This window comes from Danio rerio, chromosome 15, assembly GCF_052040795.2.
Source record: "Danio rerio strain M-AB ecotype USA chromosome 15, GRCz13ab, whole genome shotgun sequence".
In the NCBI taxonomy this organism is placed as follows: Eukaryota; Metazoa; Chordata; class Actinopteri; order Cypriniformes; family Danionidae; genus Danio; species Danio rerio.
In genome coordinates this window covers 30,978,243-31,003,468 of record NC_141035.1, presented here as the reverse complement: position 1 = coordinate 31,003,468, position 25,226 = coordinate 30,978,243, and the positions used below count along the sequence as shown (strand labels likewise).

At 38.1% G+C, this 25,226-nt stretch overlaps 2 protein-coding genes across 8 annotated transcripts in view; one reads left to right on the top strand and one right to left on the bottom strand.

The window, feature by feature from the left end:
* myo1cb (myosin Ic, paralog b) overlaps nucleotides 1–5,152 on the bottom strand; it is an 84,732-nt gene extending 79,580 nt beyond the window's left edge. For 3 of the 6 annotated variants that reach the window (XR_015508720.1, XR_015508721.1, XM_087283167.1), the window contains exon 1: nucleotides 712–1,004. Coding sequence is in view for 1 of the 6 variants with exons in the window: in NM_001317189.1 (NP_001304118.1) it covers nucleotides 4,760–4,852 (93 nt within the window). In the remaining 5 variants the exon portion in view is untranslated. Of the gene's footprint in view, nucleotides 1–711; nucleotides 1,005–4,759; nucleotides 4,945–5,033 lie in introns of those variants that run through there. The other 3 variants (XR_015508716.1, XR_015508717.1, NM_001317189.1) reach the window with 2 other exon arrangements.
* A 5,508-nt stretch (nucleotides 5,153–10,660) lies between these two features.
* Nucleotides 10,661–24,133, top strand: prpf8 (pre-mRNA processing factor 8). Of its 2 annotated transcripts, none has more exons than NM_200976.2 (42): nucleotides 10,661–10,779; nucleotides 11,384–11,515; nucleotides 11,615–11,783; nucleotides 11,884–12,048; nucleotides 12,446–12,664; nucleotides 12,744–12,956; nucleotides 13,035–13,160; nucleotides 13,256–13,361; nucleotides 13,443–13,633; nucleotides 13,882–14,001; nucleotides 14,101–14,410; nucleotides 14,492–14,626; nucleotides 14,736–14,865; nucleotides 14,942–15,138; nucleotides 15,214–15,420; nucleotides 15,506–15,669; nucleotides 15,776–15,902; nucleotides 16,008–16,200; nucleotides 16,384–16,571; nucleotides 16,689–16,927; nucleotides 17,020–17,166; nucleotides 17,254–17,464; nucleotides 17,697–17,813; nucleotides 17,900–18,147; nucleotides 18,721–18,900; nucleotides 18,980–19,115; nucleotides 19,218–19,387; nucleotides 19,463–19,592; nucleotides 19,685–19,831; nucleotides 20,027–20,187; nucleotides 20,320–20,511; nucleotides 20,606–20,843; nucleotides 20,933–21,061; nucleotides 21,172–21,285; nucleotides 21,366–21,539; nucleotides 21,685–21,878; nucleotides 21,962–22,201; nucleotides 22,281–22,422; nucleotides 22,781–22,921; nucleotides 23,030–23,169; nucleotides 23,292–23,494; nucleotides 23,597–24,133. In NM_200976.2, the coding sequence occupies exons 2-42, from the start codon at nucleotides 11,395–11,397 to the stop codon at nucleotides 23,749–23,751; spliced, it is 7,029 nt and encodes a 2,342-aa protein (NP_957270.2). In that variant the 5' UTR covers nucleotides 10,661–10,779; nucleotides 11,384–11,394; the 3' UTR covers nucleotides 23,752–24,133. The 2 variants fall into 2 exon arrangements, with proteins under 2 accessions (NP_957270.2, XP_087138705.1); XM_087282579.1 differs by having other exon boundaries at nucleotides 11,387–11,515; nucleotides 23,597–24,126.
* Nucleotides 24,134–25,226: the final 1,093 nt, after the last annotated feature.

Here is a 25,226-nt window from a genome sequence, read left to right as displayed (position 1 = left end):
CGGTTTTGCTAAACATGCTTAAACTATGGTTAAATGGTTAAACTGTGTAATGTAAAAATGTAATATGTATTTACAAACTATGGCCATATCTATTTTGTTTGAGTTCGTATATATTTTGTTCTTCTTTTCCTTCTGTAATGATAACAAACTATGGCCATAATGTGGCAAAAACATGATTAATTTGTGGTCACCATGGTTCAGCTACAAAAACCACAGCTTGTTCTTTGGTTTAATCTGAAATGAATTGTAAAAGTAGTAACTTATTTTTTTCTGTTCACACTTGCGAAACAGATTCTACTCAGGTGTGGACAAATTTTAGATTTAGACTGACAGTCTGAAAATGGTATAAAGAACTGCTTTAACACAGATAGGTTATGACAATAACAAGTATTACTATAGTTTTTTTAATAATAATAATGATAAATATTGTAAATATATAATTGTCGTTCAGTTCATTTAAAAGCTCGGTTCATTACGAATCGGATGTCCAGAAAGAGAGCTGCTCTGACCGATTCTCAAAAGAATCATCTACACCGATTTTACGAACCGTTTTAAACGATTCACTCTGAATACAGCAAATGTGCAAGAAACAAATCGTTTGGAAACACAGACAGACACTACACGTGTGGATTCAAAACCCACACGTCATGAAACGTAAACTGACATCGTGCTTTGATTCTGAATGAAATGAATGGCGCGTCAAGCACTTACCTTGATTAAAGCACGCCAACTTCAAACCCCGCAACGTCCAAAACAACCGTAATACTGCATAAGAGACACTCGGCGGTGATGGGAAACTTCTTCTCTCACTTCAGCTGTAATTGCACTTTTCTCTCCTGTGTGAATCCCACCGACCTTAATATGTACCCCTGTATGGCACTAAAAATCCGCTTTTACGTCGTGTTGGCAGATGTAGACTACAGGAGATTTAAGTGTAAATAAACACAGAGTCATGCTCTAGTTGAAGTAACTAACGTCATGCCAAAGGACATTCTCTCAGAACTGGCTTGAAGCGAGTGTTAGAGATATATTACCACTACCAACCCGGCAGCCGCCCTCTCTCTCTCCCCCTCTCTCTTTCACTCGACCAGGAAGTTCACGACTAATAATGTGTATCTCTGGGACTTTCACTTCTGTACAGTAAAAGTTGGAGGCTTTGAGTGGAAAAACAAGAGATTTTTTATTCAGATTGCCTATTTATTCCATTCAGAAGCATAATATGTAATATTTAAATACAGAAATAGAAGCACGGCTTACATCTTCGTTTTATAAGTATGACTAATCGCTTATTCAGATTACATGTGCTTGTTTGCATGTGTAGTTTTAGTGAACATTTACTTTGTATTTCGACAAATGCATCAATCTCGAGGTATGAGGGACACTTGAGATAAAGTAGGCGTTACTCGAAACTGAGCATATAAGCGTTATAACGCCCTCTACTGAGGATAAAGAAGAAAACAACAGTCAACGGCACCCTGGTATAGACTGCAGTGTTGTTTATGTGCAATTGAGATAATATTGTGGTTTTTAGATATTTTCTCCATACATATATTTGTCCTTTTAAAGTTGTATGTAATGTTTTATCTAATTTTAATAAATGAAATAAAATAAGTTTTAGTTAATTAAAAACTTTTTTTCTATTGTTTACATATTGGATTTTATTATTTACATATTTATAATAATTTGAATTATTTGATTATACTTTATTTAAAATTCATATATATATATATATATACCACTGTCAATTTTTATTCTAAAGTTTATTCAATTCACCTATACCTCATGTCTGTGGGGTACTGTGGGGGAAACCGGAGCACCTGGAGAAAAACCACACAAACACGGGGAGAACATTTTTTTTTTTTTTAATTCTATGGTGATTTATCAACAAAATACTGTATTTTGATGCACATGTATTTGGCATTATTAAGCCCAAATCAACAATTCTCTAAATTTTTCAATTAATGGTCTTAAAGAGATAATTCAGCCAAAACTGACAATTATTTTATAATTTACAGACTTTTACTTATTTCAAACCTGTTGGGCTTTTTAATTGACCTTTGCACACAAAAGAAAATATTTTAAGGAATGCTGAAAACCTGTAACCATTGATGTCTATAGTATTTGTTTTTCCCACTATAGTCAATGGTTACAGGTTTTCAATTGCAGGTTTTTTTTTTTTCATTTTGGGTGAACTAACACTTTAACAGGGGCGACAATGTGGTTCAGTGGTTTGCACTGTTGCTGGTTTGAGTCTTAGTTAGCATTTCTGTGTGGACATTGCATGTTCTCCCCGTGTTTGTGTGGTTTTTCTCCAGGTGCTCCGGTTTCCCCCACAGTACCCCACAGACATGAGGTATAGGTGAATTGAATAAACTTTAGAATAAAAATTGACAGTGGTGTGTAAATGGTTACTGGGTTGGCGCTGGAAGGATATCCACTGTGTAAAACATTTGTTGGAATAGTTGGTGGTTCATTCCACTGTGGAGACCTCTGATAAATAAGGGACTAAGCTGAAGGAAAATAAAAGAATAAATCCCTTTTTATGCTATTCAGAAGGAAAATCTCTGAATGCCACTGACAGAATCACTGCTGTTCATTGAAAACATCTCTCTTTTCTTTCAGTCTACACACACAGTGAAAGGAAATCCACGTCTAAACATTCCAGCGTATCAATAAACACTGCTGAAAGACAATCCCCCATGTCAAGGTGACCTGACGGCTGATATAATGCATGTGAAGTGCAGTGTCCTGCTGTAGCCAGAGGGTGGAGTGATCGATTCTGCTCTCTACCAAACCCTGGACTGACATTAAGCGCATTTGTGCCGACCGGCTAAACGAGAGGAAAGGTTGTATCCTGTTGACAAGGCAATGTGGGACAGACAGTACTAAAGGGAGTGTCCATGTCTCCAGTCACCGGTCGAGTGGAAATGGGCATAACTCTTACTGTTCCTGCCTTTATCGCTTATTTAATAATAGTACAGCATTTTATCTATATATAAGGGATAGATTACTTATAATCATGATATTTTAAGGAATTTTTTGGAAATCGGTATTCACTGCCTTTCAATACTGACAAAATTAAAAAGTAACAATAAACAATAAAGTTTGGAGCAAGTGGAGAGTGAGTAAATGATGACAGACTTGAATTTATTTAGGTGAACTATTCCTTTAGTGTACCTCCCTCTCAAGCTCAAACATAGCCAGCGAGGATGACACGACCTTGCCAGAAAGTCAGGAAAAGTATGCCGTTCCGGAATTTTCTGTGTCATTTCCTCATCCAAGCTGAACTTCATTCTAACCTCTATTAAATGGGTACTAAACTCAAGTGTTTCTCAAACTAGAAAAGACACGCAAAGCAGATTCTTATCAACAAGATTCCAGTGACACTAAATGAACCAAGGAAAGAAAACAAGTCGAAGAAGAAAAATGGAGCATATTTGAACGAAGCGGGTGTAACACTCACAGTCAAACAGAGCATTTCCTTTGGAACTTTTATGCAATCCATAAGAAACATTTAAACTTCTGTCAGAGTTAATGGTCATTTTCCATGCACACACAGACAGATTTTAGTATACACCCTACATTCCTTGGAGTGTGCTGGAGCAATCCAGACCAATTTCTCAACATTAAGATGTGGTCGAAGGAAAAACATTGCAGAGATACAAAATACTGACTATATTCTCTATATCAAAAGCCATTTGACATTTTATAACTACAGAATTTCAAGTGTATTGAAAATAGTTGAAAACAAAAGACACATAATACTATAGTAATTTCTACATTCTATAATGTTAGTACTTGAATGAATCTGTTGGGGTAGTTCTTTACTTGCTGTGGTAGGACTCAATAAAATGCTGGGCTGTTTTAACACAGTGTTGGGTCAAACATGGACAAACTTTTTTAATCGTTTAATTAAGTTTGATTGGAAAAACATAACCAAGTTCTGAGTTTATCCCTATTTGACCCAACACTGCACATCATTTTTAGAATGTACCCAATACACTAAATTCTCAACAAATAGGGGTATATTATACTACAATACACCGGTTTACTGTAGTTATAGATATTCTGTAATATATATGAAGAGTTCAGATGCAAAAACCTCTAAATGCCATCTGAAACTTCTCCTAAAATGAGAATCTTTCCCAGCCACCTACGGTATGTTTGTGTTCAGTTATTTCACTTAAAAGGCAATGCAAAGAACGTAAAATTAAAGAGCCAACACACAAGAGTTGGAGAAAGATGCTAGAAGAAAATATCAAATGGCTTTTAGAGGTTTTTGCATCTAAACTCTTCATATACTGTAGTACAATATCTATTACAGTTTCTCAGTTCACTATATTGAATAAAGCAGCATGCTGTATCATTCAATAACATAAGAGTTGTAAATAGTATAATATATACACACAGTATAATACACTTTACCACAGTATGGTTCAAAACACTAGTATTTATTTACAATAAATTACTGTACTTTTTCATGTGGGCTCATTTAAAGCCAGTCAAAACCTTGCAATTTCATTTTGCGATGTTTGCTTCTATTATAGACAAACATATGCTGACAATAAAGATCTTGCTTACATCAGGGAAAATACTAAAAAGCCCTCATTTTAGGGGATGGACAGTTATGATCAACACAAAACATCCTGACAGAAAGCAATTTGTTATGAACGTGTTGTTTTCATGAATGAGTTTTAAATCCCATTCTGATACAATAAAGAAGTTTCTATGTTAATTCTGCAGTCAAAAAGTCTCTTACCTTTGTGCAGCTTTGGCAGTAAAACTCTCCATTTTTCCCAGGAGGCAGAATGATTTCTCCTGTGGGAATGAGCTGGATCTTCAGCTCCATCATGATGTGTTTCTTTGACTTAGTACGAGTGGCGTTCCTCACTAGCAGCCTGTGAATGAAGAGGCGCTTCAATCCGCCTCACTGCAGCTTCTGCTCTGTTGGATAGAAGAGAAAGAGGGAGGACATGGTTTATTACTGACAGAAACATGAAGCAAACCAGGTTGTGTGGTGTTGTCGTATTTACCCCTTGCCAAAAAGAGAGTCTGTTTAGGCTGTTAGATGTGTAAATGGTGTCCAGGTCTGGTCTGTAATGAAAGTATCCGGACACTGAGCTGCCCTGAGAGTCTGCCGTCAGGGCTTCCTCTCGCCTTCAGCATCCTGTCCTCGACATTCCCTGGTAAACACCGGAGGAGCTTTCCTCACTCCATTTCCCTTGCACACACTTGAAGCAGATACACATTACTGATGCATATTAAAAAAAGAGCGAGTTTTGATGATGACAGGTAAAAGGAAATATCATTTTTGAGGGAAAGAAGGGAGGTATGATGGGTTGGATGTAGCTTATTATAGGTTTACTGACAGGTTGTAATATCTTGACATGAACAATCAGCTGACCTTTAGCCAGACATGTTGTCCTCTGATTCTCTTTAGGGTTACACATATATGAACTGTTAATTAATTCATTCATTCATTCATTTTCTTGTCAGCTCAGTCCCTTTATTAATCCGGGGTCACCACAGCGGAATGAACCGCCAACTTAGTTTTTACGCAGCGGATGCCCTTCCAGCCGCAACCCATCTCTGGGAAACATCCACACACATTTACACACACACTCATACACTACAGATAATTTAGCCTATCCAATTCACCTGTACCACATGTCTTTGGACTATGGGGGAAACCGGAGTACCCAGAGGAAACCCACGCGAACGCAGGGAGAACATGCAAACTCCACACAGAAACGCCATCTGAGCTGAGGTTCGAACCAGCGACCCAGCGACCCAGCGACCTTCTTGCTGTGAGGCGACAGCACTACCTACTGCGCCACTGCCTCACCCTGTTAATTAATTAATAATTGATATAAAATAGATAAACAAACAGAATTATATATAGCAAATAATACTTGATACAGTTCGACTCCTCGGAAAACAATTGTAGATTGTTTCTTATAGTTAAGCATTCTCCTACAGATTTATCCCAATCAATCTAAAATTATAAATTCTTTCCAAAAATTTATTCAACTCATCTAGTGGGATTGTATTTTTATCGCAATATATCGCAAAATAAAAAAAATATTGCAATGTTAGATTTTTCCCAATATCGTGCAGCCCTTATAGATATATCCTACACTATTCTAATATATAAATCCTACACTGAGGACATATCTTATGTCACTACATATATGTAGGTCTATAAAAATCAATTTATTATTAATGGTTATAATAAAATTAATAACAATGATTATAGTAGTAGCAATAGTAGTTTCATACTTCATAATCATTACACTAATCATTACTTCCTTCATTTTCTTTTCGGCTTAGTCCACTTTTAATCAGGGGTCGCCACAGCGGAATGAACTTTAACTTATCCAGCACATTTTTTCCAGCCGCAACCCAACACTGGAAAACACCAGTACACACTCATCCACACACTCACATACACTATGGCCAATTTAGTTTGTTTAATTCACCTATACTGCATGACTTTGGACTGTGGGTACGCTAGCTATAATATATTTATTTATATAATGCATTTTGTCAAAATTTCTTTGCTCCATTAAACATCATTTGGGAAATATTTTAAAAAAGAAAAAAAATCAAAGGGATATATATATATATATATATATATATATATATATATATATATATATATATATATATATATATATATATATATATATATATAATACATGTATTACTTTATATTTGTAATAAATGTGTCAAAGAGGAGATGTTTTGTCTATATTAAATTGAATTTACTAAATTGATTTCATATACATAGAATATGGGTTAAAAAATGTTTCATAATCATCCAGCGTTCTCCAGCCCCTGGCGCATAGACTGCAGCTCTGCACAAGAAGTTTGGCTAGAGGAGAAATGGTTGGACCCAACTTTTTCTCTAGATTTTTTCTTTCACTTTCTTTGAAAAATGTAAAAATTTTATTCAACGTGACATATTTATATAAAAATCAAACAAAAATCTGTACTTGATAAAAAACTTTTAAACAATAAATGATCATACAAATGTTTATATTGTTGATTAATGTGTAGGGGCATCACGGTGGCACAGTAGGTAGCACGATCGCCTCACAGCAAGAAGGTCACTGGTTCGATCCTCGACTGGGTCAGTCGGCATTTCTGTGTGGAGTTTGCATGTTCTCTCTGTGTTTGTGTGGGTTTTCTCCGGGTGCTCCGGTTTCCCCCACAGTCCAAAGACATGCGCTATAGGTGAATTAGGTTAGCTAAATTGCCCGTAGTGTATGAGTGTGAATAAGTGTGTATGGGTGTTTCCCAGTGATGGGTTGCAACTGGAAGGGCATCCGCTGCGTAAAACATATAAGTTGGCAGTTCATTCTGCTGTGGTGACCCCAGATTAATAAAGGGACTAAGCCGAAAAGAAAATGAATGAATAAACGAATTAATGAGTAAAATGGTTTTAAAGACGGTACAGAAGATTTTGACAATTATAAGTATTAGTATTTTTAATACACAGTTAAACCCAACAGTCAACTGTATCAAATGAAATGTAATTAACTCAAAATTTTCTGAAAGTTAACTCTACTCATTTAAAAGAGTTTTGAACTCAGTGTTGAAAGTAATGAGTTAATTAAATACCTCATTACTTCAACTTAAATGGATTAAGTTCACAGTAATCATATAGATCGTTACTTTAACTTTTTGGATTTTACACTGTATGATTTAGTATGTTTTTTTTAAATAAAATTTAGATTCCAAATTAAAATAACCAAACAATTTTTACGGAGTTTATTACTATTGTTGAGTGAATACAGTGTATAGAGTACTATTGTTACACTGCATGACATTTGTGTGGGTGTCTTCTCTAAATCATGGTAAAACGTATGATTGTTATTATTTTTAAAAGTAGGGAATTGAAAATGAAAAAATAATAATCAAGAAGGAACCATATACTAGTGCTATGGAAGACTGTGTTTGCTGAAGAGTTCCTCTTAGAAATAAATCTGTCTACAAGTTTATAGTACATCTTAAGTGCTTTGAAATTACAATACACGACTCCCTGAAACTGTGATTGCCACAAGGGGAAATGACAGAGACTCACATCCTCTGACCTGTGACTTTAGTTGAGACATTCATGATTTCTGGGCATCAACAGGAAAGAGTGGCCTTGGCATCCCGGAGCACAGTATGATCTATATTTAGGTAAAGACACTGATCCCTGTCAGCAAAGCATTTAGTGAGTTGCATGAAGCTGACATAGGAAGGTTTTATCTGATGACAGTTTAATGCGTTGCTTGTCTTGGTTGTATAAAGTGTGCTGGGAGCACAACAGATGGTCAGCATAAGAGCAAAAAAAATAAAAAAATGACAGGGAATTAAAGATCATGCAAACACAGATCAACTGCAGATGGTTTAGCCTGAGACTGAAAGCTGGATTAATGATATCCTGTTTGTAAAAAAGGGAAATCGTGGACTCGTTTGAGGTGTGGAGGGTGAGAGGTGAAGGCAGGGTAAACCTAACTTTGAGTGTTCATACTCACTTGGTAAACAGAACTGCAACAGTTACGTAAGAGGTCGTTTAGAATAACTCTTGAAAATAAATGAAACAGCTATTTTAGAGGAAAAAGGAAGCATCACATATTTCATCCTATTACCCATGTCTCGCTCTTATACTATTGCAACTGTCCAGCAGAATTTCTCACAAATGGTTTCTTTTACCTTTACCAACAATATATTTAATTACTACTCCTAATTAATTAACTCTTATAGCATTTTCTCTCCTAAAACATGATAAAGATGTATAATAGTCTTAGTTTAGCTCAAGTAAATAAAAAAAATAATTAAATTAAACAGGAAATATTATAAAGTGCTCAAAACACTACATATTAGGGATTATTTTCATAAAATTAATTAAACCACAAGAACACTATAACGTATATTTTCTACTTATTTTAAAGAAGCAGGCATTAATAATCATTGGTTGCTTTTTGACATCAACACATACAACAGCACCACCTATTGGGAACGTGCTGCATCTTCAAATTCAACATAATGGAAAAAGCCATATTAAAACTTGAATATTGGATGTATTGTACATATCAAATGTTCAACGGTTATATATAAATATTTTTTTTCTTTAAAGTTTATAAACCTTATGACCAGTTGTCTGCATTAAGTTTACGATAAATGTGAAAAAATATAATAAAGGGAATATATAAAATGTTGACTCTACAGTACCGTTACTTATTATTTAATTTGGCAGACACTTTTTATCCAGCTATACTTACACATGAGTCGAATAGAAGAAACCTAATCAATAAAATAATAATAACAAAAATTAAGACTAATGCAGTAAATAAAATAAAAAAGAATGGAGAAAGGTGGCCTTTAGAAGGACGAGACAGCCTCTGATTTAAGCTGTAATAAACTCCTTATCAAACTTGCAAAGTTTCACAAGTAAGCTTTGGAAGCAGGTAAACTTGATTTCTGCCACAATTGTTTTCAACACATCTATAATATGGAATTATCAGAATGTGCTGTAGAGTAGAAAATCTATTTCTATTAAAGAATTGGTGGACAGAGGAATAGTTCTTATTTTAGATTTATTAAAAAAGGACGGTAACATTTACTCTTACTTTGAGTTTTCTGCAATTTTCTGAAGGGATACTTAGCCCAGAGTATGATTTGGTTATAAAATCTATTTTAACAAAACTATTATATTTGACTAGAACCTATGCTTATACAGACTTAAAATGTGAAATGCACAAATTAGTTATTTATTAATTAGCTATTGGATAAATTACTTATATTAAATGTAATAATTAGCACATTAGAAGAAATTTTGTTAATAAGTCTAGCTTGTACCGAAAAGCATTTTATAACTTTAAATTAAATTACCCGGTTCTATCCCTCATTACAATTTGGCCTGGTATCAATACGTTTTTAGTACCAAATAAGATGACAGAACTTTATTTTAAAATCCTTCATAATTACTATCCCTGTAATTCTTTACTATCTAAATTTAATAAAAACAATTCTTTACAATGCACATTCTATAAATCTAATAGTACAACAGTACATTTATTTTTAGACAGAATATCTTGGCTTGTCTTATCAGCTTATAAAATCCTTATTGATTTTAAGACAATTATTTTATTGTTTTTGTTTTGGGAGTCAGATTGTAAGGAATTGGACAGTGTGTTGACATTTTTACCTCTTTGTGGCCTTTTCCATCTTCACAAATGTAGAGTTATTCAGTGTTTGCCTAATAGAACATTTTGTATTGACTTAAAACTTTATTATGAATTGCTAAAGAAGAAAGCTGCCAAGACAACTGAAATGCTGAAGATATATATATATATATATATATATATATATATATATATATATATATATATTTATATATATATATAAACATTTTATGTATTGTTTTTTCTTAGCCTTTGTAACATCTTTGTAACTAGCTGTACAACGAATATGTATCATTAGTATTCTGGTCACACAATATTAGGACAAATTAATGTTTTATGTGTCCCCTATTACTAATGTTAGTAAAAAATTAAAAAGGACAGCGAGACTTTTCAAATCCGGTGTCATATCCGGAAGTTGGGTCCTACGCATTTTCTTACGTTCGAAGTCGTAGCTTGTTATCATTTCCGTTGAGGTAGAATTGTTCAGATACGTAAGCGCTTTGGAGAATGGAAAGACTCTACGCACAACGTGCATAGTACGCCATTCCGCTGAGCACAAAACCACCGTACAACTACAGTCACTGGCGAGAAACTGCTTTTAACTGTAAGTTATTTCATTCTGTACGAGCTTGTGCATATTTTATTTGCAAGATTTCAAAGTATCACTTACGATTTGAAACTGTTTGTTTCCGGAAACGGTTTACTTGTTGTGTAATATTCGGTAAGCTAAGCTAACATGCTAACTAATGCGTTATCGATGCCACAGAAACTAATCAAACCACATACATTCATACACACCAGTCGTAAATATTGTTACTTAAGATAAAGACTGTGTAAAAGTCTACCCGGTGGCTGTCTTGTGTAAATAAATAGTTTCTAGATTATTTTTCGAAGGTAAGAAAAGAGTTCAGGCGCGATAGCAAGTTAGTCGGCTAAGTTCATTGATGTGATTGTTATGAAAAAAATGTGATTAAGTTATGTACTTTAAAGCTAGTTGATAATACTTCCACATTTTAGTTTCTTTTAGAACGATTAAATTAGCATTAGTTAGGTCAGTCTTCCTGCTTACTGAATTCTTATTTAGGTTTTGTTGTTGTTGTAGGCTTGTGAGGACGTGTTTTATTGAAATAATTGTTGTCTTTTCTGTGCGTTACTCATGTTTTGCAGTGTAACCTTCTATATTTATGATTTAATGTTTCTGCTTGCAGTAGACGCTGCCATGGCAGCTCCTTTCCCCTACAGAGGTCTTCCTGGACCAATGCCTCCAGGTGTTCCTCCACCTCCTCCTGCTGTTGCTCCAGTGCCAGATTATATGACTGAGGAGAAACTGCAAGAGAAAGGTGCGTTGGCAAAATTCTTGAGGTTAACAACGGCATGCAATTTGTACCCAAGACTCAAAGTTTGTTTCCTTTTTTTCAAATGAAATCTCCTTCTTGTAGCTCGTAAATGGCAGCAGCTGCAGGCCAAGCGCTACTCTGAGAAAAGGAAATTTGGCTTCGTGGATGCTCAGAAAGAGGACATGCCACCAGAACATGTGCGCAAAATTATCAGGGATCATGGTGACATGACGAACAGGAAATTTCGTCATGATAAAAGAGTCTACCTAGGGTAAGAACATTTGCATCATTACAAAGGTAGCTGGTTTTTATATGATTATCATTATTAAAGTTTTTTTTATGTAAAATTAATTGTTGTTTTTAATCTGCAGGGCCCTGAAGTATATGCCCCATGCAGTGCTCAAACTGCTGGAGAACATGCCAATGCCCTGGGAGCAGATCAGAGATGTACCTGTGCTCTACCACATCACAGGCGCTATATCTTTCGTGAATGAAATCCCTTGGGTTATTGAGCCAGTGTACATTTCTCAGTGGGGGTAAGTGGCTGTGTGATGTCACTTGTGAGAGGATAGATTAGTGGGAAAAAATGTTGGCTAAGGCCATTTGTAGTATTTTCTTGGGGTGCTGCGTAGTTGTGCAGTAAATTGTGGTTATGCGACCAAAGTGTAATTTTAGCAGTAAAAATTGTCATATTATTGTAATTAATTATTAACATTAAAACATCTTATCATTACCGTATTTCAAAGTAAAACAAGGAAAATTAAATAAATTAATTTTTTTGTAATATTTTGCTTGTCATATTTGAGAAGGAAATATTTTGATTGAAAGATTTATAGTGCCCTTTTTGGGGAGAAGCTGTAGCAATATTGTTTATTCAATTTTTTATTTTTTTTTATTGTTTTATAATGTTTAAACTGTTTCTCTTTACACCAGCACAATGTGGATCATGATGCGTCGTGAGAAGAGAGACAGACGGCACTTCAAGCGCATGCGTTTCCCGCCATTTGATGATGAAGAGCCTCCTTTGGATTATGCAGACAACATCCTGGATGTGGAGCCTCTGGAGGCGATCCAGATGGAGCTGGACCCTGATGAGGACTCTTCTGTCACAGACTGGCTCTATGAGCATCAACCTCTGAAAGACACCACCAAGTGAGTGTTGGGGACAATTTTAAAAATATGGTTACTTGCTTCATTTGTTTATGGTTTGTCTTTTTTCTTCCTTCCACAGATACGTGAATGGGACCACATACAGACGATGGCAATTCACTTTGCCAATGATGTCCACTCTGTATCGATTGGCTAATCAGCTGCTGACAGACTTGGTGGATGACAATTACTTTTACTTGTTTGACTTGAAAGCTTTCTTCACCTCTAAAGCTTTGAACATGGCCATTCCTGGAGGACCTAAATTTGAGCCACTTGTCAGAGACATTAACCTCCAGTACGTACTGTGTCCTAACTGTGGTATATTTGGCAATTGCTTATGTTATCCAGGGATCTAACTTGACTTTCGTTTTAGGGATGAAGACTGGAATGAGTTCAATGACATCAACAAGATCATCATCAGACAGCCAATCAGGACAGAATACAAAATTGCATTCCCTTACTTGTACAACAATCTGCCACATCATGTGCACCTCACCTGGTAGGAACCATTATCTTTCCTTCAGTTCAATCATTCACAAAAACTCTTGAACTGATGTTTTTAAGTGAACTGTTGTTCTGTGGTGGTCTATACAGGTACCATACACCAAATGTGGTGTTCATCAAGACTGAAGATCCTGATCTACCCGCCTTCTACTTTGACCCTCTGATCAACCCCATCTCTCATAGGCACTCAGTCAAGGTCAGAAATTAATTAAACTGTATGAATTAAACGTCTGTGCATTCAGTCCACAATTATTGCAAAGTTGTATTTTCTCCATAGAGCCAAGAGCCACTGCCAGATGATGATGAGGAGTTTGAACTTCCTGAGTATGTAGAGCCGTTCCTGAAGGAGACGCCGCTTTACACTGACAACACTGCTAATGGAATCGCTCTGTTGTGGGCACCTCGTCCATTCAATCTCCGCTCTGGAAGAACCAGACGAGCCATTGATGTTCCTCTCGTCAAAAACTGGTTGGTTTTTGAAAAATATACTGCAGAAGACCATTCACACACAACACATTTGTTCAAGCATGGATCTTTTTTGTGTTCATGATCTTTTGCGGGATCACACTGTTTTTCTAAAAACGTTTAAAGTGTCTCTTATGTTTAACACAAATGTGTTCTGTGCCGGTCCTTCTGGACTCGCATACTACGTGAGGATTAAGAAACTCTGCAAGAAGACTACAACTTTATAAATAGGCTCTCTCTTCTGCAACCAGGTATCGTGAGCACTGTCCTGCAGGCCAGCCTGTGAAGGTGCGTGTGTCTTACCAGAAGCTTCTGAAGTACTATGTGTTGAATGCTCTAAAACACAGACCACCAAAGGCACAGAAAAAGAGGTGAGTCTGCTATTCCAGAGCCTGTAGCAAGGTGTAATTTAAAAAGAGGTGTGTTGTAATGCATATAACAATGGTTGTATTTTCCTTTCTCTTCTTTAGATACCTGTTCCGCTCTTTCAAGGCCACCAAATTCTTCCAGTCAACAAAGCTGGACTGGGTAGAAGTCGGACTCCAGGTGTGCCGGCAGGGCTACAACATGCTGAACCTGCTGATTCACAGAAAGAACCTGAACTACCTGCACTTGGACTACAACTTCAACTTGAAGCCTGTAAAAACCCTCACAACAAAGGAACGTAAGAAGTCTAGATTCGGAAATGCGTTTCACTTGTGCCGTGAGGTTCTGCGCTTGAGCAAGCTGGTGGTGGACAGTCATGTACAGTACAGGCTTGGAAATGTTGATGCTTTCCAGGTATAACAAATACAACCTTTATGCACTCTGTGAAGCTTGTTAGTTTTGTGACCACTAATAAACTTGTCTGCCTTCCTGTAGCTTGCTGATGGCTTGCAGTACATCTTTGCCCATGTGGGTCAACTGACTGGCATGTACCGCTACAAGTACAAGCTCATGAGGCAGATCAGAATGTGCAAAGACCTGAAGCATCTCATCTACTATCGCTTCAACACAGTAAGTAGCACTCAATGGGGTTATCAAAAAACATTGTTTCTGTCACATGTGATGGATGGATGGTTTGGATTGATGCTATTCCTTGCAACTAAAGTCATCTATCTTTTAGGGCCCAGTTGGAAAAGGTCCAGGCTGTGGGTTCTGGGCACCAGGATGGAGAGTCTGGCTGTTCTTCATGAGAGGCATTACCCCTCTTTTGGAGCGGTGGCTCGGCAATCTTCTGGCTAGGCAGTTTGAGGGTAAAATAAGCTTTGTATTTACAAAGGATGCTGAAAGGTGGTGTTCTGGATTAATTTGATGTGTATTGCTGTTTAGGTCGACACTCTAAGGGTGTTGCCAAGACTGTGACCAAACAGCGTGTGGAATCTCACTTTGATCTGGAGCTGAGAGCTGCTGTGATGCATGACATCCTGGATATGATGCCTGAGGGTATCAAGCAAAACAAGGCCAGAACCATCTTGCAGCACCTCAGTGAGTCATGGAGATGCTGGAAGGCCAACATTCCTTGGAAGGTACAGTTTTGTTGCTTATAAATATTATTCAGATTTAAAAGTTTATCATTTAGGGACTGTTACTTAATTTTTCAGGTTCCTGGGCTTCCAACTCCCATCGAGAACATGATTCTTCGTTACGTGAAGGCTAAAGCTGACTGGTGGACCAACACGGCTCACTACAACCGTGAGAGAATCAGAAGAGGAGCAACTGTGGATAAGACTGTGTGCAAGAAGAACTTGGGACGTCTCACTCGACTCTACCTAAAAGCAGAGCAGGAGAGACAGCACAATTACCTGAAGGTACATTTTTGTGCGTTCTTATAAGCTTTAAACAGTTTGCTGTTTTCATAAAGGAACATGGAATAAATAATAATTTGTTTTATAGGATGGGCCTTACATCACAGCTGAGGAGGCCGTGGCCATCTACACCACCACAGTGCACTGGCTGGAGAGTCGTCGGTTCTCTCCGATTCCCTTCCCTCCTCTCTCCTACAAGCATGACACCAAGCTGCTCATTCTGGCGTTGGAGAGACTCAAGGAAGCTTACAGGTCAGGCCAGTTCCATAAAACAAACCTGAGCGAAGCTATTGGGTTGGTTTAGATGATTGCATCTTTTCTGACATTCTTTATTTTTTTCTTTATTTTTTTATTACAGTGTGAAGTCTAGGCTGAACCAGTCACAGCGTGAGGAGTTGGGTCTGATTGAGCAGGCCTATGACAACCCTCATGAGGCTCTGTCCAGAATCAAACGTCACCTCCTCACTCAGAGAGCCTTCAAAGAGGTTTGTACGCAATCACAATTTCAGCAGACATTATATAACCTCTGAATTCCTCTTGGCCTGTTACTGGTCCTAGCTTTCATATAAAGTAGTTAATTTCTTCTCCAGGTTGGCATTGAGTTCATGGACCTTTACAGTCACTTGGTGCCGGTTTATGATGTTGAACCTTTGGAAAAGATCACTGACGCATACCTGGATCAGTACCTGTGGTACGAGGCAGACAAACGTAGGCTTTTCCCACCCTGGATCAAACCAGCTGACACAGAGCCACCACCACTGCTGGTGTACAAATGGTGCCAAGGTGAAGAAGGAATTTATTGTTTCTAGATTGACCCATTTATAATTGTTCTTTTACTTTGGAATAATTTTAAATCAACATTTTCTTTGGCCAAAGACAAAAGCTTATTGCGTGATGCCTGTAATTATCCGAGTCCATATTTTGTCTTTAATTTCACTATTTAACATTTTATCTTTGTGGTTGCAGGAATCAACAACTTGCAGGATGTATGGGAGACAGCAGAGGGTGAATGTAATGTTATGCTGGAGTCTCGCTACGAGAAGATGTATGAGAAGATTGATCTGACGCTGCTGAACAGGCTTCTGCGTCTCATTGTTGATCACAACATTGCTGATTACATGACAGCTAAAAACAACGTTGTCATTAACTATAAGGTCTGTTTATTTGCACTGAATAGTTCATTTCTAAAATCCCCTTTTTCTTTATACTTTTAAGAGGTTTACTTTCATTGCATAGCTTGATATTTAGATGTCTGTTTTTTCTTTTGACAGGACATGAACCATACAAACTCGTACGGTATCATTCGTGGCCTGCAGTTTGCCTCTTTCATTGTGCAGTACTATGGACTTGTGATGGACCTGCTGGTGCTGGGTCTGCACAGAGCCAGTGAGATGGCAGGACCTCCTCAGATGCCTAATGATTTCCTCAGCTTCCAGGATACGGCCACTGAGAGCGCGCATCCCATCCGTCTGTACTGCAGATATATAGACCGCATTCATATCTTCTTCAGGTTAGTAGTGCAGATAAATAAGTTATATCTTCCTTTGCCCAGTTTAATTCTTGAAGTTATATTTTCTAATCTACTGGTTTGGCTTTATGTAGGTTCTCTGCTGATGAGGCCAGAGATTTGATCCAGAGGTACCTGACTGAGCACCCGGACCCCAACAATGAGAACATTGTGGGGTACAACAATAAGAAATGCTGGCCTCGAGATGCTAGGATGAGACTGATGAAACATGATGTCAACTTGTAAGTCCCTTAGATTTTGTCCTTCTGAACCCCTCAATAAATCGCAGGCTGATGTACATGGTATGATTGATTGTCTTTTTCACACAGGGGTCGTGCTGTGTTCTGGGACATCAAAAATCGCCTCCCTCGTTCAGTGACCACAATTCAATGGGAGAACAGTTTTGTGTCTGTGTACAGCAAGGACAACCCCAATCTGCTCTTTAACATGTGTGGCTTTGAGTGTCGCATACTCCCGAAGTGTCGCACTAGTTATGAGGAGTTCACTCACAAAGATGGTGTTTGGAATTTGCAGAATGAGGTAAGCAAAAAGACGAATTAGTCGTATTATCTTCTTTCTCAGTAGACATCATTGTGTTGTGCAGAATGGCACCTTTACAACCAAGATTACTGCAAAAACCAGTAGACAATCACACAGCCTTTTTAAAAACTTTTTCCCCTCAAAAGAAGAATGAAAAAGAATTGTGGTTAAAGTATACCAGGGCTTTTAGTCCTTTTAAAAGCATAGTGGTTCATTTTGGCTTCATTTGTAGGTAACAAAAGAAAGGACAGCACAGTGTTTCCTGCGTGTAGATGATGAGTCCATGCAAAGGTTCCACAATAGAGTGCGACAAATTTTGATGGCTTCTGGGTCCACCACTTTCACCAAGGTGAGCCTTTAATTTCAGTTTTTAAACAGATAGCAAGTTGTATTTCTTTTTTTGCTCACAGTTTTAGATAATTTTGCTTTTCTCAGATCGTGAATAAGTGGAACACTGCTCTGATTGGTCTGATGACCTACTTCCGTGAAGCTGTGGTCAACACTCAAGAGCTTCTGGACCTGTTGGTGAAGTGTGAGAATAAGATCCAAACCCGTATCAAGATTGGGTTGAACTCCAAAATGCCCAGCCGTTTTCCTCCTGTGGTGTTTTATACCCCTAAGGAGTTGGGTGGATTGGGAATGCTTTCCATGGGACACGTACTGATCCCACAGTCTGACCTTAGGTGAGTCCTTTGAGGTTTTTATTGCTCTTTTCTTGATGAGTTACAGCAGCATTTCTTAATGGCTATGGTATCGCCCCAGGTATGCATTCAGAGAACATTGGCTGATACTTTAAAGGCTAGTTTACACCAGAGATCTACAACCAAGCTGAAACATTGTGACTGCTTGTCAGTTTTAACACTTGTTGCAAACTGTCCAAATACGTTTTACCTGTTGCCTTGGTAAACTCCAGCATGTAGCACCCAAAGAAGATGATATCACTAAATACTCCAGCCTTTTCTCTTGAAATTCATAAGAAGGTTTTTTGTTTGCTGCTTGTCATAAGGTACCTAATTCATGTTTGAATTTCTAACTGTTGAATTGCTTTCTGGGACACTGATGGTAATGATACTGAAACTGGCCAAATCAAATAGGTTATTTTGCAATCAGTGACATGCTTTTTTGGGTGACTGGTGCCAAGAAATCTAGATGATGGATTGTTTTTTTGACCCAAAAAAGGTTAAGAGCCGTTAAGGAAATTGATTTGCAACTACAGATTCAGGCAATTTATGTATAGTTGTTCTGTGTGTGCTCAGGTGGTCCAAACAGACCGATGTGGGTATCACTCATTTCCGCTCTGGTATGAGTCATGAGGAGGATCAGCTTATTCCTAATCTGTACCGCTACATCCAGCCATGGGAGAGTGAGTTCATTGATTCTCAGAGAGTTTGGGCTGAATATGCCCTCAAGCGACAGGAGGCCATTGCTCAGAACAGGTACTGTCCTCTAAACCAAACCTTAATCTAGATTATGGTGATGTTTTTGGTATAATTATATAACTTTGATGATACTCAGACGTTTGACACTGGAGGATTTGGAGGACTCCTGGGACAGAGGTATTCCACGTATCAACACCCTCTTCCAGAAGGACAGACATACTCTTGCTTATGATAAGGGCTGGAGAGTCAGAACAGACTTCAAGCAATACCAGGTACGAGTCTTTCCTTCTCGTAAAAGTGATTTGCGTGGTAAAGGCAGTGGCACTTCAGATACATTGGTAGTGTTCATTTTAAATATTTTTTTAATGTTTCAGGTGCTGAAGCAAAATCCATTCTGGTGGACTCACCAAAGGCATGATGGAAAACTATGGAATTTGAACAATTACCGAACAGACATGATCCAGGCACTTGGAGGGGTTGAAGGCATTCTTGAGCACACACTGTTCAAGGGTACCTACTTCCCTACCTGGGAGGGTCTCTTCTGGTAAGCATTTGATTCAATTATTACTTTTCCCAAAAATGTTAAGGTTGAATAACTCAACATTGCAATCATTTGCAGGGAGAAGGCCAGTGGTTTTGAAGAGTCTATGAAATGGAAGAAGCTCACTAATGCTCAGAGATCTGGTCTGAACCAGATTCCTAACCGACGATTCACCTTGTGGTGGTCTCCTACCATCAACAGAGCCAACGTATGTCTTTGTAAAAACCTTTACATTTACACTAAACAATCAAAGTTATTTTTTCAATTTTAGACTCACCTGTTCTCTTGATGTTCTTGTAGGTATATGTAGGTTTCCAAGTGCAGTTGGACCTCACTGGAATCTTCATGCATGGTAAAATCCCAACCCTCAAGATCTCTTTGATCCAGATCTTCAGAGCTCACTTGTGGCAGAAAATTCATGAGAGCATTGTCATGGATCTCTGTCAGGTAAACGCATACATTTACATGCATATAAATTAATCACATTAGCATGCAATAAACATGACTCATGGTTATTTAATACAAAGTGATTTGACACTTGGACTGAACTGTTGCTAACATTTGGCTCAATTGGCAATACTGACTGAATTCAGAGTTGTGCTGGTGAGTGTCCTTTAACCAACTTCTGTTTGCTCTGTGTAGGTGTTTGACCAAGAGCTGGATGCTTTGGAGATTGAGACTGTCCAAAAAGAGACAATCCATCCCAGGAAGTCTTACAAGATGAATTCCTCCTGTGCGGACATTCTTCTGTTTGCCTCCTACAAGTGGAATGTCTCACGCCCCTCACTTCTAGCAGATTCCAAGTATGTCTCAGCTTCATAGATATTGACTTGTATATTAAGTGGAATCATGTCATGCATGGTGCCAGCCCATATACCCTCATGAAAGTGACATACTGATGCCCTGTTTTAAGATTCTTGCATTTCTTTCTACAGGGATGTAATGGACAGCACCACCACACAGAAATTCTGGATTGACATTCAGCTCAGATGGGGTGACTATGACTCTCATGACATTGAGAGATATGCCAGGGCCAAGTTCTTGGACTACACCACTGACAACATGAGTATTTACCCATCACCCACTGGAGTTCTGATTGCCATTGATCTGGCCTACAATCTTCACAGGTCAGATTTTTAGATCATGTGATTTGTCACATAATCAAGAACAATCTTTAAAAAAAAAAAACAGATGTTCAAGTATTTATTCTTTTCTCTGCAGTGCCTATGGAAACTGGTTTCCCGGAGCCAAGCCTCTGATCCAGCAGGCAATGGCAAAGATAATGAAGGCCAATCCGGCTCTGTATGTGTTAAGAGAGCGAATCCGCAAGGGTCTGCAACTCTACTCTTCAGAGCCCACTGAGCCTTACCTGTCCTCCCAGAACTATGGAGAGCTCTTCTCAAACCAGATCATCTGGTTTGTAGATGACACCAATGTGTACAGAGTCACCATCCACAAGGCAAGTCAACATTTTAAAGATGTTCCTTGTTGTTTTGATTGTTTTGACCTTGGGTTGTGTGGTAAAATGTCAATTTTATCCTGTTTCAGACCTTTGAAGGTAACTTGACCACCAAACCCATCAATGGAGCCATTTTCATCTTCAACCCCAGAACTGGACAGCTTTTCTTGAAGATCATTCACACTTCTGTATGGGCTGGACAAAAGCGTCTTGGACAGGTCTGTTTATCACTCGTATTTTGTTTACACAGTTGTTTTTTATTTTTTTATTATTATTTTTTTGTACTTTTTTTTACTTATCCGACTGGTTACTGGTTCTGCCTTTGTAGTTGGCTAAGTGGAAGACTGCTGAAGAAGTGGCTGCCCTGATCCGATCGCTGCCTGTTGAAGAGCAGCCCAAACAGATTATTGTGACCAGGAAGGGCATGTTGGATCCTCTTGAGGTTAGGCACTTAACCTTTAGCAACCAAAACGAGTGTTGAAGCTCTTAACTCTTAGGTTAACAACTATCTGTTTTCTCCAGGTGCACTTGCTGGACTTCCCCAACATTGTAATCAAAGGCTCTGAGCTCCAGCTCCCCTTCCAGGCCTGTTTGAAAGTGGAGAAGTTTGGAGACCTCATTCTGAAGGCCACAGAGCCTCAGATGGTCCTGTTCAATCTGTATGACGACTGGCTGAAGACCATCTCCTCTTACACTGTAAATCCAGCTTTTATTCTATAAACTTAATAAATATAAGCTATTCATTAAATTAAATAATCATTGAAGCAAAATTTTGTTGTTTCTGAGAGTTCCACCACTTATGCTACGATGTCTAAAACTAAAATCTGTTTTTGTTGCCTAGGCATTCTCTCGTTTGATTTTGATCCTGAGAGCGCTTCATGTCAACAATGATCGTGCCAAAGTTATTCTGAAACCTGACAAGACCACCATTACCGAGCCCCACCACATCTGGCCCACTCTGACGGATGAGGAGTGGATCAAAGTGGAGGTGCAGCTCAAAGATCTCATCCTGGCTGACTATGGCAAGAAGAACAAGTAAGAAATACAGATTTCCAAGTGCATTCAAAAATATATACTTTGGGATGTTCAAGATTGTAAATTCTCAATCTTCTCCACAGTGTGAATGTGGCATCTTTGACTCAGTCTGAAATCAGGGACATCATCCTGGGAATGGAAATCTCTGCTCCATCCCAGCAGAGACAGCAGATCGCTGAGATTGAGAAGCAGACCAAAGAGCAGTCTCAGCTTACGGCCACTCAGACTCGCACAGTCAACAAACACGGAGATGAGATCATCACCTCCACCACCAGCAACTACGAGACGCAGACCTTCTCTTCCAAAACTGAATGGAGAGTAAGGTACGGAAATGTTTCTTGTCTTTTTGGTCATTAAAGCACAGCTAAAGTTCGCTGTTAAACCGTTTTCTTCATCTCACAGGGCGATCTCTGCTGCAAACTTGCACTTGCGTACCAACCACATCTATGTGTCATCGGATGACATCAAAGAAACGGGCTACACTTACATCCTGCCCAAGAACGTTCTGAAGAAGTTCATCTGCATCTCAGATCTGCGTGCTCAGGTTAGATTAACAGTCTAATTAAAATGTCTTCTCTTATTTTTGCTTAGAATCATTTCAGGGCTGTCATGATATCAGATTTAAACAGTATATGATCTGTGGGAGTCTTGAAAAAATTTTATGAGTAAAACAAATTAGACTTGGAGGAGAAAGTTTCTTTAGTTCAAAGTATGGCAATTCATGAGACTAACACTATTTTAATATATAATTTTATGTGTAATATTGAAAAGCGTCTATTTCTGCATCATAACTTGATAATCTGCCTTTTTTTTTTTAAATAATTATTTGAAATTAAATAAAAAAATTGGTTTTCCACTACCTTTCTTGCATTATTTGTGCTTGTATATTTCCCCCCTTGCAGATTGCAGGTTACCTGTATGGAACCAGCCCTCCAGATAACCCTCAGGTGAAGGAGATCCGCTGTATTGTGATGGTGCCACAGTGGGGTACACATCAGACCGTTCACCTTCCCAACCAACTGCCACAACACGAGTACTTGAAGGTCAGGAATTTACACATGCACATTTGTTGTATTTGCACATCTAATTTGGTGTTATCAGCAGTCTGTGTCCTCCCAGCCTTTTCAAATGCTGCCCTTTTTCTTTTATAGGAAATGGAGCCTCTTGGATGGATCCATACACAGCCCAATGAATCGCCCCAGCTCTCTCCTCAGGATGTCACCACCCATGCAAAGGTCATGGCTGACAACCCATCCTGGGATGGCGAAAAGACTATCATTATCACTTGCAGGTATAGATTAAACACATTAACACAATGTGGCTGTGTTCCTAACTTCCAATTTATAATGTACTGCATTACATATAATATAGTATTGCATGTGAGACTTAAACCTATTGGTTTTGCTTGTCTAGCTTCACCCCTGGTTCCTGCACACTGACGGCCTACAAGCTGACTCCCAGTGGATATGAGTGGGGTCGACAAAACACAGATAAGGGTAATAACCCCAAAGGTTACTTGCCTTCACACTATGAAAGGGTTCAGATGCTTTTGTCTGACCGTTTCCTTGGCTTCTTCATGGTGCCTGGCCAAGTCTCCTGGAACTACAACTTCATGGGTGAGCATAGATTCATTTTTATGATATATATTGAAGTGATACACGTTTGTAAATTGCAGATACCACAGTGCACTTTTGCTAATTTCTCTTTTCTTGTTTTAGGTGTCCGCCATGATCCCAACATGAAGTATGACCTGCAGTTGGCCAATCCGAAAGAGTTCTACCATGAAGTCCACAGACCGTCTCACTTCCTCAATTTTGCTTCTCTGCAGGAGGGTGAAATCTACAATGCTGACCGTGAGGATATGTATGCATAAGTACAAACAGAGACTATTTAAAGTAAAAGCACCCACAGGCTAAAGCAATGCTTTGGTTCTGTTTTGTCCCTCTATACTGTTAGCAGTAATGTAAATGCTTGGAAACTCGAAGCATGTCATCTGTTTTTTGCTTTATCATTAATTGCTTGTCATTGACTTGATTATGCACAAGTCTGAAAGCACATTGTGCTTTGTCTGTTGTTGTGAGATGAATGACTTTTTTGTCTAAAAATATCTGTACCCTTTTTCGGAGTTGTTTGTAGTACATTGTGTTTTTTATAAATCCGGAATAATTTGTCTTTTCCCTGTAGCTATGTTGTGCATCTGTTATGTACACTGTAGTTTGGGTTTAAATAAAGATTACAACTTTTATAAGCTCTGGTTTGTTTCGTAGAGTAAATTATTGGTTTGTTTACTAAATTAACAGTAGCTTTATTATCTAAAGTGCAAGGACACTATGCTTTCAGAGGAAACCAATCTGCATGCATTTGTTACAGTACACTGAACAGCTCAGCACTCAACTTAATATGGCAAAATGTGTTAACATTTAAATGTAATATTAACTGATAAAATAACAGTACTCAAGTTTGGTGGAAAAAAATAATTTAAAGGGGTGGTCTACTGTGTATTTTTAAGGCTTGGTTGTGTTGTAAAAGATGCAAAGCAATGTGTGCTCATGCTTCATTTGTAGAAAGTCATGTTATTTTTTTATATCTTACTTTGATTATATACAGCAAGGCAGCTAACATGAAAATGACAGTCATATTTCCTAGTTCCTCTGAAAGGCCCGCCCTCAAAAGGCTCTGATCGGTCAGCTAACATGTGCTGTGATTTGCGGATCGGCTCGCATCATGCCCCTACAAGCCCACGCCTTGGTGCTGTGTAAACAGTAGCTGAATCGGACAGAAAATGAAGTACAGTGCACATCGATAAACATCACGCCTGCTCTCTAAAATAAAATCTCTCAAGCGTCTTTTACATATATTGGGAATAAGCATGTGTAAGTAATATAAACTTTTCACATTTCTTTTGCGAGTTTGTTATTTGAGATGTAAAACGCACGGAAAGCGTCTACATACTGTAGAGACACTGCAGCGCTAGTGAAGACTGGGTGTTTACAAGTGTTTGACTGATAAATATGAATTTGTAGCTAAATTGTTAGCGGTGCCAAACAGCATTTCCTGTTGTTTACATCCTCGCTACAGCATACCGTTAACACTAGAAACTGTGTATGTAATTAATCAATTTTAACTAATAAAAACAGGTTGTGGCTCACAATTCATCAATTGAAGGAGTTTTTAGCTGAATCCAGCTCTGAACTGAGACAGATTCTGGAAGTTCTCCTTTGTCAAATGTTAGCTCTCTCTCTCTCTCTCTCTCTCTCTCTCTCTCTCTCTCTCTCTATATATATATATATATATATATATATATTTTTTTTTTTTATTTTATTTTTTTTTTTTATTCTCTGGAATGTA

Excerpts from the sequence above, each read along its gene's own strand:
- prpf8 (NM_200976.2), top strand. The coding sequence starts at position 11,395 with ATGGCAGCTCCTTTCCCCTACAGAGGTCTTCCTGGACCAATGCCTCCA. Across the intron at positions 19,832-20,026 it reads TTGTCATGGATCTCTGTCAG|GTGTTTGACCAAGAGCTGGA; the intron begins GTAAACGCATAC and ends TGCTCTGTGTAG. Across the intron at positions 21,540-21,684 it reads AGACCATCTCCTCTTACACT|GCATTCTCTCGTTTGATTTT; the intron begins GTAAATCCAGCT and ends TTTGTTGCCTAG.